Raw genomic sequence first — 19,999 nt, 5'->3', positions numbered from 1 at the left:
CATGTTCTAAATTTTCCTTCTGCTGATGCCAAATGACAGTGAAACCAATTTGCGCTCCGACTCCGACGCATTATTATTTTACTTTTGTTGTATCAAAAATATTATTTTGTTCTCAACATCCCCTCAATTATGCGCGCATGAATTTTGAATACAATGGATGAACACCTTTTTAACTTTTATGATAGTAATGTTAGCTGGTTCTAATGAGTAAGAACGAAATAGCTCATACTTTGATACCATGTGAAATTGTATAACATCAGAAAGCTCAGGCTAGGAAGCGAATGTGTTATGCATTATATATGTCTCAACTAAGCTGAGAACATTTTCTCTTGCATCTCTTCTTTTAGAGAGGAGAAATATCTATCTACATGGCGCGGGTCTCATCTTTGATCCTGTGCAGAAATAGTTATCAGGTATTTAACAAACAAAAAATCTAGAGCTTTCCTATCTGTGAGTTTCACTTTGAGAATTCTGTTACTACCTAATTCATAAGAGATTATTGTGGGAATTTTAATGAAAAAAATTTGACAATAGTTTTATCTAGACGGCTAAATTATAAGAATCAAGATGACCCACCCACCTCAACATCAAACACAGAAAATGGCATTGAAGCACATAAATATGTTACTGTATCATTAGCATCAGCAAATGACCCCACAATTCTCTTCATGAATAAATTTTGCCTCAAAAATTGTAGCTCATACCAGAGACCCCACAGAACAAATAACAACAAATTCTAAGCCTGCTTGATCTTAGCATCTTCTCATCCAAGAGTCGAAATTACACGATGTTTAAGTTCAACCACCTCTCCTTCCATAGGTTTAATTTCTTAATGTGACAAGCTACAACAACTAAAATGTCGCCGGCTTGTCTCTTACAATGGAAATGAGGCATCTAATATAATTAGAACTACCTAATGCGATTTATTCAACCCAATTAAATTAGCTCAGCTCAAATTGGTAAGTAGAATATGACATTTATAGATGTGCATTAATTTTACACTAATTGAAACCCATATTTCTATTTGATTGGAGGAGAAGAACAAGTGTTGGTATACATATATTCATGGAAACTTATAATAATTAAGCATGAATCCTCAGTAAAGTAACATTGAAACAAGTACACCACCACCAACCATGTATTTCACTCACAACTAGACTTATTTTAAAAGCCTACGAGTTAATAAGGCCTAGGTATTTACATTTTAACAAAGCCATAATCGCTGCAATTACGCACCTATAAGTTAATTTTTATATAGATAATACAGCGTATATGTAGTTGAAAATTGCGACAGTAAGAACAATGGATGGAAGATATATAGGTTAGCGATGATCATGATTCGTGCTGCATCTGACAAGCTAGTAGTAAAAATCATCTCTTTTAGCTGTCGATTCATCGCGATCGAGTGTAACTTGATCCGTTAGGTTAAGGATGGTTGGAGATATAGGCGCCAGACAGAAGCCTCTGCTTCGCAAGTCGGCCCTCTGGCCCCCACGGCCGGCCTATTACACAAATTAGGATAAGAGATCAGAAACCAAACAATTAATTATGTTTTCATCTAAATATATGCTAGTGCTGCGGTTGTAGAAAAAGTTTTTTCTTTGATATATATTGTTATTATCAAAGTTGCATACATTTTGCTTCGCATACTTTTATTTTCCTTTCTTTAAAATTCCAGTTTTCCTAATAGTTGTTGCACTATTCATATTGATTAGTATATTTGAATATTGTGTTATGATTGGTTTTCATATAGTCAGTGNGTATATTTGAATATTGTGTTATGATTGGTTTTCATATAGTCAGTGTGAATTACATGTTCCAATATTGGAATATTCACCACATTATCATGTTAATCACATTGACTATATATATATATATATATATATATATATGTACATGCATGAGTATGCGAACATGGTTAATTACTACACTAACCATTTCCCCTCATCTTAAAAATACGTTACTATATATATATGTACCTGTTGATAAACTGAAGAATTTATCCCAAAGGAAGGAGCAGTAAGCATCTGTAAGATGACAATGGAATAATCACATTTTAGTTCTTGAATTAAACTTTATTTTGAAAAAAAAAGAGTAAAAATCTTTTTAATTACAACATAACCAAAAAAAAAAAAAAATCCATACAAAAGAGTTAGGTTAAAGGTTAACACTACCTGGATCTGCCGATGAAGGACATTAATGCAAACTGCTGCTTCATGAAGCACTGATGCCGTATCCGTCTGCAGTATAATATCACTCATTTAAAATTTGATCATACATATTATCATTCTTTTTCCTTTTTTTTTTTTATATTTCAATTTGAAAGAGTACTGTGCGGTCTGTTGGGGTGCCCGAATCTGACCAAATTGGCGGAGCTCGGGGCGTGACAAATACAACTAAATTTAGATCTTAAGAAATGACCTTCCCAAAAGGAGAAACAAGCTGCTGAAGAGCTGTGATCTTATTTCCCAGCTTTTGGCTTCTCTTCGCAGGTGCCTATTCATGGATCCAAGCGCAACGCATGCATGATTAGTTGTTGTTCCGGACGATAAAAAAAGGGGAAAAAAAAGATAGATAAGAAAAGTAAGAAAGTAAAAGTTGCAATAATTTTTTTTTTCTTAAAGCTTAAGCTGTTACCCGCTGGATAATATATGTATATAAAGTACACACTCTCCTTCCCATATGGACTTAAAATAGAGATGAGAAAAATTTAAATTCGACCATCGAAAACAGACTCCTAATTTTAAAAGCTTCTACATTGGTATCATGAAAAATTATCATTTATTTAAGAAAAATGAACAATGTTTTAATACTTTATGATATTCAACAAGGACAAATGATATATAGTTATGTATCGACCCACCTTCAGCAACTGTTTTCTCGCCGAAGTCGGCTTCCGATCCCCCTGTGTCATCGTCTTCAGTCTCTTCAATGCTCTTAAACCTAAACTACTCTCTCCGTTCTCTACAACTACTTCTCTTGTACACACTTGCTTTTCTATACACTAATTAAAAGACAAAACATATGCATAATAGACATATAAAAACAATTAATCATTACATAATAGATACAAATATATATAGAGAGAGAGCATTAGTTTTTCAAAAACATGAAGTAATAGAGATCATGCACTAACAGCTGCTATGGGTGCAGGAAAAATATACTGAGGTGCTCCTGAGTTGGTATCAGCATTACCCATCAAACCATTTTTATCTCCCACTATACAACAAAACAAAAAAAACCCATGCATATATAAAGATGCCATCAAAATAAATTAACTAAAAAAGTGTATATATATAAGAGAGAAAAAATAAAAATAAATTCAAGAAAGAGATAGAGAGAGAGAGAGTACCTGTAACAATATTGTTATTTGATAGAGCAGTAGAAAAAAGTGTGGGGTGTGGAAGAGATAGAACAGGTGAGGAAAAGCTATCCAAGTGATGTTGCAGATCATCAAAATCGTGAGAAACTGGAAACAAGTCCCCCATGATGCTGTTCATTAAAAAAATAATAATAATTTAAAAACCCAAAAAAATAATAAAAAAAAAAACAGATATGTTAAATTACTCAGCTGTCCCTGCATGGCATTTTGCTGATAAGGGTAGTATGGTAAATTAAGTGAACTGCTATGGGACTCACAATCTCTCGAGCTCGACGGAGGAGGCGTTGGAACTCCGCATGCGAGAGGATTCACCGCTCCCTACGTCCACAAATATGGTCATTAATGAATTGAATTTAAGTTCAATATTTTTTTTTAAAAAAAACAAAATAGAAAAAAAAAGGAAAAAAAGAGAAAATTACCAAAGTCGGCGCCGAGTGTCGAAGATAGCGAAGAGAAGCCGGCGTCGCCCCACATTCCGGAAGCCGGCTTCAGGGAATTCACTTCGGTCTGGAAGTGACCAAGCATATATTGTTTATGATCACCTAACACCACAAAATTAATCCAAATTTAATTTTTTTCTAACTTTAATCTTATTAATTAATGTGAAAAAAATTATACAACAATTAGCAGAACAAGAGGAAAAAAAATATAACTTCATCAGACAAGCAATCCAAACGAACAAAACATGAACGAAATTTGAATCCAATTAATATAATTCTTTTATTTAAGTAGCTATCTACAATTTTTTGAGGAAAAAAAAAAGAAAAAACAATAACATACCTTGTCAACAAGTATAAATGTAGAGGAGTGGGCGAACACGGCGATTGTGATTCTTCGGCGCCGTTTTCAGGGAGTGTTATGGTTACGAGCCAAGGGAATGAAAAAATGGAGGAGAGTATTATATATATATGTAGTGTAAGTGTGTATTTATACTAACATTAATATAGTTGGGTGATCATTGGGAGTATGGGGAAGGGAAAGTTTTGAAGTTTGAGAGGAGATAAATAGATGTTAATCAACGCATGCAAGATGCTTTAAATATAGGTGGTGAGAGTGGGGGAATTAGGAAAGGCTTTTGCTGGATTAAAGGGGCCTTCCGTTTCCTTTCTCTTTCAATCTCCCTTGACATGAGAGGTACACATAAACACACATGATTTAGTCTTAAATAAGAGAGAGAGAGAGGTGTGATGCTTACACTTTGGGCTTAGCTATTTGTCTCTTGTGACTGGGGAGTTATAACCTTTGAATCTAGCTAGTTGACTGTTTACATGTTCGTGATTACATATCTTATACGTTACTTTATTCTATATCGTATGTTATTTTACTATACTATATTACTTTAGTCTAATTGTTGGTGGTTGTCGAAAAGGATTATTTTTAAGGTCGGAGTTTCGAATCCTTTGCTTGTGCGTTTCAGCGTAGAACTGATACTAATTGGCATAGTTAGGTTTACGATTTCTAAATCAGTTGATTAGCCACAAGTAATACGCTATTTCATGACTAAATTAAACAAGTTTACTGTATCTTCTATGGACTAATTAATTTCCAAATATCTAAAAATAAAAGGGGCCTAATTAATTAATGCCCAATGGAAACACAGATCAACCAAAAGTAGCATGCAACTGATCACATGACCAGATTCTGAATTTTTCTTCAGATCAAAGTTTCCCTTATAAAGTATCATTACTAGCTATATATTATTTTCTTTCTTGGGGTTTTCCTACGTGCTTAATTTCTACATAAATAAAAATCCACACAGGCTACTTATACGGTATTTATAGGAAAAGCTATATGCCTAGATTTAGTCACATGATCCTCTATTTATAACTCTATTTACTCAGTTGAAGAAGTCCATATAATATTACCAATTAGAACAACTTTTTCAGCTGCTATTCCTGCTCAGGCCTCAGAAGTTATGCTTCTTATTAATTACGATGTATGTAGTTTTAGCTTTTTAGAACAATCCTTGTTCATATGGCATTAAAATAAACGTTTCTGAGTGGAATCTCATTGGAGTCCAAATTTCATTTAATGTCGTCTATGTTATTTCCAAGTCTACATCTAGGGCATGCACATCCTCAAAATGTCAAAGTTTTAACCCCTTTTTTTAAAATTTTTTTTTATGTTTTGATGATCACATTAGCACATGATCCGCTTATCAAACATGGCAATAGTTTAATAAATGGTTGACAAATTTGTGCGTGAAAGGTCAAAGGTCAGTTAGCCCTTGTCGTCTAACATTCTGTTTTAAGCATGCATATAAAACAAACATGTGTAAACTTTCCAACTCCTTTATGCTCAATTAATCATCACACAAAAAGGGTATATATATTATTATGTCCATTGTCCAGGTTGGTACACTTTGTCTTCAACCCCTTCGAAGTATGTCCTTATACGCAGCAAATGAGGCTACATATGAGTGCGCATCTTTGACTCCGCTTCGACTTATTAATTCATGCGGCGATGAGGAACAGAAACTAATTGCCGATCAAGTAATAGTTTGATCTACTGGACTTGGCTTTGTGAGCAGTTTAAAAGTGTTGAAACACAGTAGTCCCTTTTATTATTATTATAGTATAATATGATCGAGTAAGTGCAGTTCAAAGAATAAGAGCTATATATTAATCTCTAATCGCTTTCAAAGGAGCACCTGTGTCATGTCTTCGATCAGATGAACAATGTGCTTCCCACTATAGCTACATTTGGCGTGCACTCATCAAGTCGCATGTTGAGGTAGATGAATAATTTAAGTGGACTTTTGAGTACCCATTTGGTATTTAGGATTGGATCGAATAAATAATCAAAGAAGCCACAACTAGTAGAGGACACAACCTCTCTCTACTAACCCTCACCTCTACAAGTAGCTAAACTCTCATGCACCGACTTGATATTGTTCTCTCATCTTATTCTATCTAATTAAAACTTCGCTTCTGCATGACCTCACTTACCGGCAAAAAATATAAAAAATAAAAATATATAGAAGGCGTATGTCTAGAAATTCCTCTAGTTGACTTTAAGGGCCTGCATTAACAAAAAATTCAACTGGTCCCCTCTCAGTATTTTGAGCTAGTAACTCAACAGCTCACTGATCAATTAGACACGAGCACAGAATAGATTAACATGCGAACTGTTTAATATTCTGAGGCATAAGATATATCATCTGATGATAGACGACCTTGGAATTTTTGGAGGCTCATTATTTTGATGTGATATGAGAGCCAAGTAATCTGAATAGATTCAATGAGGAGCGATCAAAAGATTTACCACATTATCATCACTTTTATATGATGAGATGGCATATGAGGTTGGTTGGTCTAGCATCATCTGCATAACATTCACAAATTAGATCCGGAAACTAAACTAGAATACCCTCTAATTAATCCCATCTACTTCATACAACCTGTTAAATCTCATAAATATTTGATTAGGAAGAATATGCTGGTTCAAATATGCGATTAGCAAAGGTGCCTATATTACCCTCTAATTAATCCCATCTACTTCATACAACCTGTTAAATCTCATAAATATTTGATTAGAAAGAATATGCTGGTTCAAATATGCGATTAGCAAAGGTGCCTATATTAGACTTCGACTAAAGGAATAAAAGGACAAAAAGTGTGCAAATAGCATATAGCACATCATTCCACTCAAGTCATAACACATCATTGAAGCAGAAGAAAAATTCCAGGAAAAAGTTACAGCAAACGAAAACCAACAAATTGATTCTCTAATGCATCACAAATGCTATGAGAAAAAGGAAAAGAGAGCAGTAGCAGCCAAGTATGGCACTGCTTAGTGTTAGTGTAATTATTTAGCAGAGACAAATCTGGGTGTGAGCATAGGCAATATATGGAAAATTAGCATCATTTCGTACTCGAAAAAGCAGTGTCAAATCAAACAAGATGAATATGAAATATATCCAAAAAGAAAAATGATGTAGATCTTTTACTATCTTGACCTGGCATCTTGACAGATCAAAACACTTTAAGCAAGATGCCCACCAAAAAACATTAGATTCAAAGGAAGCAAAGCTTACATGCTACACAGAATAATATTTCATATCAACCTTCTCTATCAAGAATTCAGTAATATATCCTTCTTCTCGTAGAGCATAAATTTTTAGGAGTCTATTTTAAGAGATTTATCGCTTTATTGAGTGGACAGCATACCTAAGTTAGAGCCTAACATATACTGATGTAGTGATGTTACAGCTCAGCTACAAATGGCAGCATGTAGCAAATCTCCATAAGACAAACTCATATCAAATACGTAGAGATTTAAGTCTTTAATCACCATGTAACTTTTCATATTAGGTGCATACTGCATAGGCAGACTTTGCTTTACAATTTACATGGGCTTCAACGCGTATAATTAAAACCATAAAACAAACATCACTGTCAGTTTCTCACAGGACTGTTATAGCCATACTATAACTAGATCGTAAATCCTATTTGTGCTAGTCATATTGCTAAGCTTAATTTTATGGACTGATAGAAATTCTGTACATACAGCCTTGCATGCTATATGCAAGTCATTCTATGTCGACCCTTAATGCACTTTTCTTGTCTCTAACAAGTCATTTTGCACATAAGTTGCTACCAAATAGCTTGACTATCAACAAACAAGAGCAAATTTAGTCTTTCTTTAGCAACATAGGGCAATGCTCGTTAGCAGGAATGAGCTTTGCGCCAAATTAATACTATACACTTCATCTAAGTACGTATTTGTGCAGCCTTATACTATACATTCTCTAGAGGTGCTTCTTTCCACAACCTTTGAGCAAAAACATAAAGAAAATGTGATGCTGGCTTCACCACTGCATAAATCTCCTGTATATGTCTGCTTTAACCAATTAGAACAATTCTTAAAAGACACAGTTGGCAAGTGAAACAGTAAAACAATTTCTGCACTAATAAGGTATATGTCAAACTGTGCATGTTAATGCAGCACAGAATCAATGTGAAACACATGAGAATCTAAAGTGAGGGAATCCATGAATAAGTAACTACAGAATGATGGGGGGGTTAAGGACAATATACAATGTGATGGGAAGAAATCTGGAGTTCCATCTTATTGTAGTTGAATATAGGAGTAAACTAATTGTAAGTTTTCCTTCTAACGTATTGGTTCATCTAATCATTAGCATATTTGTTATTGGGTGTCTTAGGTCAAATTACTGAATAGAACTATGGGGTACAAACCGCAAATAAGGAGCTGCCAGGATTACTCAACCAGACCATCTTTGGCAGTCAATTACCTAGACAGTTATTGTTTTCAATGCTTTCTAGGGTTTCTCCAAATAAAGCAGAATGAGCCCTATCCCCACATTCATATATATAATATTGTTGTTAGAGTACAAGATTTCACCATCCCAGTTGTTTCATCTTTGATCTCTTCCATTAAGTATGATAACTAACACTGAACGCTGACTTTTACGCCTTCTAAGAGTACGCTAGCTGAACTTCCTTTCTCATTTGACCTGACAACCAAGTCAATGATATAAACTAGGCCAGTCCAACTTAGTTAAGATGCTTGCTCTACTGGATACATTGCCTTGAGAGCTACTTGGAACCATATTAATTAGCAAAAAGAAAATTTCTATTGTTGACACCAAACTTTGACACATAATGAGAATGAGGATAAATGGGGAAAATGAAATAAATTGATGTTACAGTCACCAACATATGGAATATATGGAGTTGTCATGACTCCACGACCAATGGTTTGTTCCTCCACATTACCATCAACAGAATCAACAAGCGCTTACACTGCCTTGGAAAATTAGAGTGCGAATGCAAGAATACAACAACAAATTTTACAACAGAAAGACGTGATTAGATCGAGTCTTGAACAATAATACTTTGATTAATTGATTACCATGTAACAACATAGTCTCAATCCATACAGATTGGCCTCTCACAGACTATACACAGAATCTAATAACATGCAAGTAAATCATAAGCTTGAGAACCGGAAGAAGATTCAGCTGATAAGAGCTCATGCCAGCTAGCAAATCAAGGGCCAATGAAATTTGATCGGGTCAGTCAGTTTCGGAAAGGGTACATATTACCAACTACATTGCCTTCCCTTACCTCCAGAAATAAGCAGATCGGATCATCAAGTCAGTAAAGCAGATCAAAACTTTCCTCAAATTTGAAGTCAAAAGGTTTGTTCATATTTCAACCTCCATACTAGAAAGATGCCACTTTTATGCTTTGAACCGCCTGGATCTTAAGCAAGATGAAGTTTGTGAGAAAGCCAAGTAGTGATGGAAAAATCGAGATATTAGGGAGAAGGAGATACATCTTTGTGGTGTTTCATTGTCTAAGCTACTCACTGCAAAGGTGAGAACGAAGATTGGCGGCAGAGTTACCTACACAGATAGTCTAAAGCACAGTGGCAGTTCAAAAGGAGCTAACCTACAGTTAACAAGACGGTTACAAGAAAAATCTGAAAAAAAATTAAAAATCTGAACATGCTACATCTAGTTTCTATCCAGTTTCACAAAGCTGGCATAATGGTGAAAGAGTGTGCAATCATTCGCAAATGGTACGATTTGGACATTCTAACAATCATATCTGGGACACAGCAAATATAACACATAGTACAAAGTTCGTTATTCTGTCCAACTTCGATGAAAATGCTTCAACATCATACAAATATCAAAAGCTAGAAAGAAAGATGATATCATCGCGAGGCTGCAAAATAACCACATATTCAAATAACAGTACCGTACTTTTATCACTTTTAGACTTTTAATTCATGTAGGAAACAGGATGAAACCCACAGTAGCAAAGAAGCATAATGTTGTTGTTCATCCAACAGTTGAGAGCAAAAGACCATCATTGAAGTGGAGTTACCTACTCTCCTCGAATTATCAAGTAGGTGTAACACGAAAACGGGACTCATTACCTGATCGAGTTACGGTGAAGGACCCTGCCCCCGCCATTTCCAACCGAATTGCCCGACCCCCCGATCAAATCCCTAAGCCCCAAATTCCCACCCCCCTCATCCTTCTTCCCTCTGCTCCCTCCCTTCTTGCCCGCCAACCGCTCGAAGTAGTTCCCGTATATGTACTCGGCCGAGTACCCCTCTTCCTCGTCGAAGAGCATCACGTGGCCGTGCCACTCCCACACGCGGTACTCGGAACCGGGGTCCTCGTGGAACCCTACGCAGATGTTGTGGTCGCCGATGGAGACGGATTGGCCCGAGTTGGGCTTGAGGGCCTCGAGAAAGTCGCCGGAGTGGACGATGCGGATGATCTCCCTCTCGAGCTTCGCCTCCTCCTTGGCGAGGGCGCGGCGGTTTCTCTCCTCCTTGCTCCCTGCGGCGGAGGCGGCACCGCCATCGTCGTCATCGTCGTCGTCGGGATCATCGGAGTCGTCGCCGGCGCCGTGGAGGAGGAAGTCGTCTAGGGTTTGGGTGAGGAAGGAGTTGGTGTCGAGGAACGGGGGGCGGAGTTGGAGGCGACTCATTAGGGTTTGGAGGAAGAGTGTGTCGATCGGGGACGAAGGGGGCGGGGGAGACGCCATCGCGATATTTTTTTTTTCCTTCCCCTTTTTGGATTCGCGAGGGCTATGCAGGTGCGGGCGAGGGTTTTTTTATCTCTTTCGCTCTCAAGGACGATGCGAAGCAAGTAAATGTGGTAGGGTCCAAAACGGGCCCAACCCGAGTTCGTGTCACTGAGTCACCCGTGACCAATGCGATATTTTTTAATTTGGGCCCCACAATGAATAGCCCATTGAGTTTTAGGCCTACATAGGTATAATTTTGGCCCGGCCTAAAACAATACTAGGCCATGGCCCAATCAGAAAAAAAGGGGATTATGAATCTCAATTATTTCTTTGCTTATTTAATACAAAATTAAGTTGATGTTGTGATATTGGTATTTGCTTCGCATATAAACTGAGCTAGTCTCTAATTTTTATCATAATTAAAAACATTCACTGTATGTTCAAATATATCTTATAGTATATTTTAGTACGATTTCGCTTTTGCATTGCTCACTGCCAAGAACCCATAAATTCTCTCTCTCTATATATAAAAAATAATAGAAAAATACATAATCGGCGCTGACTAATCAACTTTATAGTTCAGTGGAGCAGATAAGCCAATTGTCAAAGTGCAACGAAATATTTGTGTTGCCCCCATATCCATGTTGCAACTTGGGTGCTAGGCTAGAGGAAAAAAATTTAAAATACATCAATTTTATTATTGATATAGTGTCATCAATCAATCAGATTATTCTTTTTGAATTCACACATCTTATCATAATTATTAAAAAAACATTCTTTTTATAGTTTTTACTCAAAAAATATATAATTAATTATTAATAAATAATATGATATGACTGATATATATACTAAATTTTTTTTCCGTTAGAAGGGTTACTGCTTCACAAACGATGGGAAACGTTTTCTTAGAATGCATAAATTGCTGGCACAAATTTTGAGTTTTCTAATCATGTGTGACTAGAGATGACTATTACGCAAACTAAGAGGCAAATAAAAAAGAGGTCCATTAAGCAAGACAACTTTTGAGGCTCAAAAGGATTGTATCCAGTCATGCTTCTTCTTGCACGGCAAAACATTTTCCCTAATTCAGGTGCCCGATGTATTAGTATATTTTATGCACTTAAATTCAAATTTCAACAAAGTAGATATATTTTATAGCATCTAAAAAATCTACATGTATAAATAATTATAACTTTTTGAATATCTATTATCTAGACATTAAAATATCCTAAATATCACTAATATAGGAAGAAACAATATTTTTCAATTTATATAAGAACAGGTATCCGTAATTTGTGATTTTGGACGGATCCAGCCTTTTGCATATCGGCAAAACACACCGGGTAAAATGAAATTCTGATTTTTTTTTTTTTAAGTTTAATGGAATTTCCGGAGTATAATACGTGGTGCTCCGGGTGCATGGAATAACTTGTGGAAACAAGACCATTAACGGGCCGTATTGTCGAGTTTGAATCCTAACCCGGGTCCATGTTAAGCGAGACCGCTTCGACTCCGATGCAAATTGAAGTGGCCCCGGATTTTAAGATGCAATAACAGAATTCGGCCAAATCATGGGACCCGGCACCGACTTCTACTTCGCAATCATCATCACGTTTTCAAGTGCGCTCATTCCTATGAGCCTCCCGTTTGAATAGCTCGCACGCACCAACCGAGTCGCCCCCCCTGATATACGCCACCCTTTTATTTCAATATTCCCCATTTTCTCTACGCTCGCAAAATGGAAGGAGAGCAACCCCGGCGCGGATATTGTAAAATGAGGGGTGTAAATAGAGATCCTGAAAAAGGTGAGGAAGCTTTGAACGCAATAAAGAGAGAGAGAGGGGCGGCGCCGTTTCCTCATTTGCCTCCTCCGGTGTGAGCCCGGTGCCACTGTAACGAATCCCCCTTCGTTCCTTTTGCTAGGGTTAGGGTTTAGGGTTTTCAGGTACGATCTCATCGCCTTCGCTCTCTCCTTTTTCTCTCGTAGATTACTCCAACAATGGCGTCAAAATATCTCAAGTTTTTGTCCATCGTGTTTTTTGCTCATTTTTTTGCGAATTTTTGGCATTTTTTGAGCTAAAATAGTACGATATGGGTTGTAATCTCTTGTTGTCGTAGAACTTGGGCTGTAGATCGATCGATCGATCGCAATGGCGTGGTTTCGTGCCGCGTCGAGCGCTGCTCGACTCGCCATGCGGAGAAACATCGCTCGAGCTCCTCATTACCCTGCTCGGATCCATCACCTACCTCCTCCTCCTCCTCCGTCCCGGGGCTTCCACTCCTCCGCTGTCCGATCCAAGTCCACCTCTGCCGCCCCGGTCCCGCGCGCCGTCCCTCTCTCGCGGCTCTCCGACAGCTTCCTCGATGGCACCAGCAGCGTCTACTTGGAGGAGCTGCAGCGCGCGTGGGAAGCCGATCCGAGCAGCGTCGATGAATCGTGGGATAACTTCTTCAGGAACTTTGTTGGCCAAGCCTCTACTTCTCCTGGGATCTCCGGTCAAACTATTCAGGAGAGCATGAGATTGTTGCTACTTGTTAGGGCTTATCAGGTCAATGGCCACATGAAGGCCAAGTTGGATCCTTTGGGGTTGGAGAAGCGAGAGATCCCTGAAGATCTCGACTTGAGTGTTTATGGATTCACTGAGGCTGACCTGGACCGAGAGTTCTTCCTCGGGGTTTGGAGGATGGCTGGTTTCTTATCGGAGAATCGGCCCGTGCAAACTCTTAGAGAGATTCTAAACAGGCTGGAGCAGGCTTACTGTGGGACTGTTGGTTACGAGTATATGCATATTCCTGATAGAGAGAAGTGTAATTGGCTTAGGGACAAGATTGAGGCCGTGAACCCGAGGTCCTACAATCGTGAGCGACGTGAGGTCATACTTGATAGGCTCAGCTGGAGCACAGAATTTGAGAATTTCTTGGCTACCAAATGGGCTGCAGCGAAGCGGTTTGGGCTCGAAGGAGGCGAAACCCTGATTCCAGGAATGAAAGAGATGTTTGATCGAGCTGCCGATATGGGAGTGGAGAGCATTGTCATTGGTATGTCTCACAGAGGGAGGCTCAATGTGTTGGCCAATGTTGTTAGGAAGCCATTGTCCCAGATCTTTAGCGAGTTTAGTGGGGGCACAAAGCCGGTGGATGGGGAAACTGGGTTGTATACTGGGACCGGGGATGTGAAATACCATTTGGGTACCTCATATGATAGGCCCACTAGAGGTGGGAAAAGAATTCATCTATCTTTAGTTGCCAATCCAAGTCATTTGGAAGCTGTCGATCCAGTTGTGGTTGGCAAGACACGGGCAAAACAATTTTATTCTAACGATAATGATAGGATAAAGAACGTGGGGGTGCTGATCCATGGAGATGGAAGTTTTGCTGGTCAGGGTGTTGTTTATGAGACGCTCCATCTAAGTGCCCTCCCAAATTACACAACTGGTGGAACTATTCATATCGTAGTTAACAATCAGGTTGCCTTCACTACTGATCCAAGGGCTGGGAGGTCTTCTCAATATTGCACGGATGTTGCTAAGGCCTTAAATGCTCCGATATTTCATGTAAATGGTGATGATATAGAAGCGGTGGTTCATGTATGCGAGCTTGCGGCAGAGTGGCGACAAACATTTCATTCTGATGTGGTCGTGGATCTAGTTTGCTATCGACGATTTGGACACAATGAAATTGACGAACCCTCCTTTACACAGCCTAAGATGTATAAGGTGATGTTCCCTTGCACCTTTTCAATTCTTTTTCTGGTTTTAACCTAATAAAACAATGTCTATTATCTTCTGCGATTTCATATCTTTCCTCACATACTTTCTTCTCCGCCTACTGCTTTAGCTCAGCAATTATTGAGTATTAAATTTGAATTTAAAGCTGACATTAACGAATATTCTGCCAAAATAGGTTATTCGAGATCATCCAAGCGCCCGTAAAATTTATGAGAATAAACTTCTAGAATCAGGGGATATCTCCAGAGAACGAATTCAAGAGATCCACAACAAAATACATTCAATCCTGAATAAAGAGTTTGAAAACAGCAAAGACTACAGACCTCAGCGGAGGGACTGGCTTTCTGCTTATTGGACAGGATTCAAGTCACCTGAACAGATTTCACGTATACGAAACACTGGGTAGGACCTGGTCTTGATGTAGCTAGCTTTCTTATCATAGTAAAGCCTTTCTTCGTTTGGTCTTATGCCACTGCTCTACATGCAGGGTCAAACCTGAGATATTGAAACGTGTTGGGCAAGCCATTACAACTCTTCCTGAAAATTTCAAGCCTCACAGAGCAGTGAAGAAGATTTTTGAGCAGCGTGCTCAGATGATTGAAACTGGGGAGGGAATTGACTGGGCACTTGCTGAGGCACTTGCTTTTGCGACTCTTATAGTGGAAGGCAATCATGTTAGGTTGAGTGGCCAAGATGTCGAAAGAGGTACATTTAGTCATCGGCATTCAGTGCTTCATGACCAAGAGACAGGCGAAGAGTACTGTCCTCTGGATCATATTCTGATGAACCAAAACGAGGAGCTGTTCACTGTTAGTAACAGGTATATAATTCTGTTCCGATTCTGGCCTCTAGTATATCTATGGGTGTCACATATCAACATTAATTACTTTAGATTGTGGTGCATTTTTGCTACCAAGGTAATCGTTTTACCTCCATTTCGTCTCAGTGGATGCTCAAGCGCTTTAAAATTGGAAACTGACATTGAGTGTAGTCAATCTCAGAAATTTTGATCAGCATGTAGACAAAATTTCATTGATATGTGCTTATCTGCTTATCTGATGTGAGTATTGAACTCCATGTCATAGATAGAAAGACTCAACATGGTTGGTTCAGTTTCATGAAAAAGTTGCTAGACTAACCAATATATGGCAATTTCTTCTATTGATCTAAATGTATCTTCTAGAGATTCTAAGCTATCTTTTGAATAAGAAAATATTTGCTCTTGGATTTACTCTTTCCTGTCACATTTTCTCAGTAACATACCTACTGTGGTTACTTATAATAATGAGTGCTTTTCCATGTAAAGAAATTCATTGGTTTTGAACTGAGTGAAAAGATTCTTTTGTTAGTTCAGACACTGTTGTGGTCTTGTGGACTGCAGCAACTTTATGATTTGAAAGCGATCAATTTTAGGATGACTTTTGCTGACCCTCCAATTGGAATGCAGCTCTCTTTCAGAATTTGCAGTTCTTGGATTTGAAATGGGCTATTCGATGGAAAACCCTAATTCTCTAATTCTTTGGGAAGCTCAGTTTGGTGACTTTTCCAATGGTGCTCAAGTACTGTTTGACCAGTTTATGAGTAGTGGAGAGGCAAAGTGGTTGCGCCAAACTGGGCTTGTGGTGTTATTGCCTCATGGCTATGATGGTCAAGGCCCAGAACATTCTAGTGCACGTTTGGAACGTTTCCTTCAGGTATTTACATGACCACTAAACAACTTTGTTCATTGAATTGAAATTTTCATCCAATTGATCACAATTATTGCCACTCTTATGTGCGCGTTTATCTTCTTAGTTATTCTTTCTTGACTCTGATATGGTAAGAAAAAGGTATTATCCCTCAGATATTTTATTTTGACAAATCCTTTTGAATCTCTTATCTTTTTAACTTTTCTCTTTCTTTATCTCATGTAAGATGATGTTTTCTGGTTACAATACCACAATATTATTAACGTAGGAAAAGTCTTCCATTGAATTCAGGCTTAACCTTTTATGTCTTTTATAATTGTTTGAGAAATACTACTGGGCTTCTCATATACGAGGACTTATAACACTACCTTGCAGATGAGCGATGATAACCCTTATGTGATACCCGAGATGGAACCAACTCTAAGAAAGCAGATCCAGGAGTGTAATTGGCAAGTTGTGAATGTGACAACACCTGCTAATTATTTCCATGTTCTGAGGCGTCAGGTTAGTATTCACCTTTTAGGATAGAATGAAGGATAATCCTTGTAGCCATATTGCAACTCAGTCTGTGAACTTCTCATTAAATGAAAATCTTTTTTTTTCCTTGTAAAATAACCAATTACCCTTCTGTAAAATGATTAACTTCAAACCCAACCCCCAACCCCCCACCCAGAGGCGAAGAATGTATTTACAATATATGAGAAAGTTCTATAACTACGAGTGTTTAAGCAAACAGTCCTGGGCCTAAGTTGCACTATCGGGATAGACAATCCTTCCTTCTAACCATTTATAACAAAAAACTAAATATGAAAATTAAAAACATAAAGAAAGGAGAGAGATTTGAGCCTACACAATCTCTGGATGATGACCAGATACACAGGGAGTTCCGGAAACCTCTAGTTGTTATGGCTCCCAAAAATCTTCTTCGGCACAAGGACTGCAAATCCCACCTTTCTGAGTTCGATGATATGGAGGGCCATCCCGGATTTGATACGCAAGGGACACGCTTCAAGCGCCTTATCAAGGACAGAAATGATCACAAAGAGGTTGAGGAGGGAATTAACCGTCTGGTATTATGTTCTGGGAAGGTATGTAAACTGTGATCTCATGAATTTCTCTTAGCAACAGCTTAGAAGAGTGAGTTAATAAATGTTTTTTTTTTTTTTTCGTTTTTTTTTGCCTGTGGACTGAATGCTAATGTTTTGTCACTTTCAGGTGTACTATGAGCTTGATGAAGAGCGGAAGAAAACTGAACGGAATGATGTTGCAATCTGTAGAGTTGAGCAGCTTTGTCCGTTCCCTTATGACCTCATTCAGAGAGAGCTAAAGCGATATCCAAGTACGATGCCTTACACTATATTTTTGGTGATTTAACTAATGACGCTAGGAACATGCACACTTGCAACTGGCACAAAACAAGCTACATTACACTGAAATTTCAGAAATGTTGACATTCTATGCCTGTTATATCAAATAACTTTGTGCAGTTTTGGCAGCCATTGTTTGCTAAATTTTCTTGTTAGTTATAGCTTTTTCTCCTAACAAATATAAATCTTCATGTTCTATGGAAAATTGGAGCCGTTTTGACTATTAAGATTACAATAAAAAACATGCTAACAAGAGATGGTGTGGGCCACTTTCATCATATGAACTAATGATTATACCATTGGAGTGTTCCCATCCTAATAAAAGAACATAGGAGGTCCTATTAGAACCTTACGCTTTCCTTTTGGTATATGATGGAATAATATGTCTATGTTATTCTGATCTTAGTCCTATTATATCAGCTCGATGGAGGAGGAAGCTGTTTTTGCTCTTCCATTCAAAATTTAATCCTTTATTTGAGGTCTAAAGACACTTCAGAGATTTGTAGCCAAACATGCTAAATAATATTTTTTGGAAGTATGGATGAATTGATTGACCCGCCTTTTTTTTTCTTTTCTCCTTTTTCTCTTCCAGATGCAGAGATTGTGTGGTGCCAAGAAGAGCCGATGAACATGGGGGCGTACAATTACATCACCCCTCGCCTATGTACCGCCATGCGGGCGCTCGGCCGTGGTTCTTTCGAGGACATAAAATATGTGGGCAGGGCGCCTTCTGCTGCTACGGCCACTGGATTCTTGTCTGTTCATCAGCAGGAGCAAGCAGGGCTCGTGAGGAAGGCGATGCAGCCCGAGCCGATCAAGTGTCCTTATTAATGAAGTTTCTTCTTCCGAGAAAAAAAATCTGGTTTTCTGGAAATAAAACCAATGACTATATTTGGACTTTTTCACTTACGTACCCTTTAACAAACACACTTGTTTTCGAGCACATATTTTGCTCGTGTGTGCTTTGAATGTGTACGAGTAACACCTGCTGTTGACGGTGTTTCTTTCGTCGTTGGAGAGTTTATACCTGTACATTTCATGTGATGCCGATTGCCGAGGCAATAAATATTATCTTGTTTTAAAACTACATTTCTTTTTTGGCAGCATAATCCTGTTGGCGTTTTCTGTGCTTGTTCTTATTGCTGCCTTATGCTAACTCTCTCCACTGTTGAATGCTTGACAATGTTAATACCTCGAGGAGGTTGTAGCCTGTTTATTCTTGGTGTATAAGTTTACCCCCACTTTTCTTCTTTTTTTTTTTTTGGTTTTTACTGAGGAAGCAGAAGCATATAGGGGTATGCTTATTGCGTTTTCTGGTGGGACCGCAGAAAATATATCGTAACCGACTCATCGCGGTATGCGAAACGCAATATTACGTACGAAAATAAATATGATATTTTTTCATCGAGAAACTGTCATTTTTCACCGCACGTAACGCAATCTCCCCGCAATACCAAATGAAGCCTAAAAGGCAAAGTTCAAAAAAATGACCAAAAAAGGAAAGGATATGGGAGCTTAATGTGGAGTATATAAACAGTTATATAAAGCTTAATGTGATTTGGGGCCTTTTTCTTCTAGTTCTTTCTCTTGTTTGGAACATCATTCTTTATCAAAAATTGGAATTTTAAGAATTTTGGGGGTACATGAATCTCAAGTTGCATAATTTTGCTTAGAAGTCTAAATTCTATTTCTTAAACAAAGAAGTGTTCCTTCACTAAACAGGCGCTTAATATGTACTTTGTTTTCTAGAACAATTTTATTGATCTAAACTTGCAAAACGCTTGACAAATAAAAGTGAGAACTTTTTTCTATTCTAGAAAACTTAACTTTTGGATTATAAAGCTGCTCTTTTGAATTACAGCCTTTGTGCCCTCTACAACAATAATAAACTTTAAAACAAAATTGAATATGCATTCGAAATTTAATGAACAATGAGTTTTCTCGGAAAAAAAACGCTAATCAAATAGCTCCGTATATCATCTTCGCTTGCACCGACCAATAATCTCAGTTGTGTTTTATTATGCTATGTATTAGTAAAATATAATAATAATAATAAAATTACAATTTAAATAAATAGACATAAATTAAGCAAAATTGGATCACTCTCGTGCTCAGCTGTAATATAATCTCATTCTTATCCCAAGTTATCAGTAAATAATAATAATAATATAAAATTGTATTACTCTCAAATAGTGCCACGACACGATTACGTACATACGTGAAAAGCCGCTCTATCCTGGAGTCAAATGAACAAAAAAAAAAAAAAAAACAATCTAAAATTTTGATAACAAATTGGGATTCTGGGTCCAATAAGTAGTTA

At 37.8% G+C, this 19,999-nt stretch overlaps 3 protein-coding genes across 3 annotated transcripts; 1 reads left to right on the top strand and 2 right to left on the bottom strand.

Annotated features, from left to right (window-relative positions):
- Positions 1,199 to 4,348, bottom strand: LOC109724494 (transcription factor bHLH112-like). The gene is made up of 10 exons (XM_020253339.1): positions 4,163 to 4,348; positions 3,802 to 3,924; positions 3,640 to 3,700; positions 3,353 to 3,492; positions 3,137 to 3,219; positions 2,864 to 3,004; positions 2,422 to 2,496; positions 2,175 to 2,240; positions 1,980 to 2,027; positions 1,199 to 1,502 (listed from the first exon to the last, which is right to left on the bottom strand). Exons 2-10 carry the CDS (start codon positions 3,905 to 3,907, stop codon positions 1,359 to 1,361), a joined length of 864 nt encoding a protein of 287 aa, XP_020108928.1. The 5' UTR covers positions 3,908 to 3,924; positions 4,163 to 4,348; the 3' UTR covers positions 1,199 to 1,358.
- Positions 9,938 to 10,979, bottom strand: LOC109723652. Its single transcript, XM_020252080.1, has one exon. The coding sequence runs from the start codon at positions 10,912 to 10,914 to the stop codon at positions 10,291 to 10,293; it is 624 nt and encodes a 207-aa protein (XP_020107669.1). The 5' UTR covers positions 10,915 to 10,979; the 3' UTR covers positions 9,938 to 10,290.
- On the top strand, positions 12,682 to 18,816 carry LOC109723651 (2-oxoglutarate dehydrogenase, mitochondrial-like). Its single transcript, XM_020252079.1, has 9 exons — positions 12,682 to 12,841; positions 13,015 to 14,612; positions 14,800 to 15,026; positions 15,112 to 15,444; positions 16,072 to 16,318; positions 16,688 to 16,816; positions 17,185 to 17,400; positions 17,528 to 17,651; positions 18,272 to 18,816. Exons 2-9 carry the CDS (start codon positions 13,047 to 13,049, stop codon positions 18,508 to 18,510), a joined length of 3,081 nt encoding a protein of 1,026 aa, XP_020107668.1. The 5' UTR covers positions 12,682 to 12,841; positions 13,015 to 13,046; the 3' UTR covers positions 18,511 to 18,816.

The sequence above is a fragment of the Ananas comosus genome, linkage group 18, assembly GCF_001540865.1.
Source record: "Ananas comosus cultivar F153 linkage group 18, ASM154086v1, whole genome shotgun sequence".
NCBI lineage: Eukaryota > Viridiplantae > Streptophyta > Magnoliopsida > Poales > Bromeliaceae > Ananas > Ananas comosus.
Note: the sequence above shows the minus strand (reverse complement) of the source record. Positions and strands in the feature narration are given on the sequence as shown.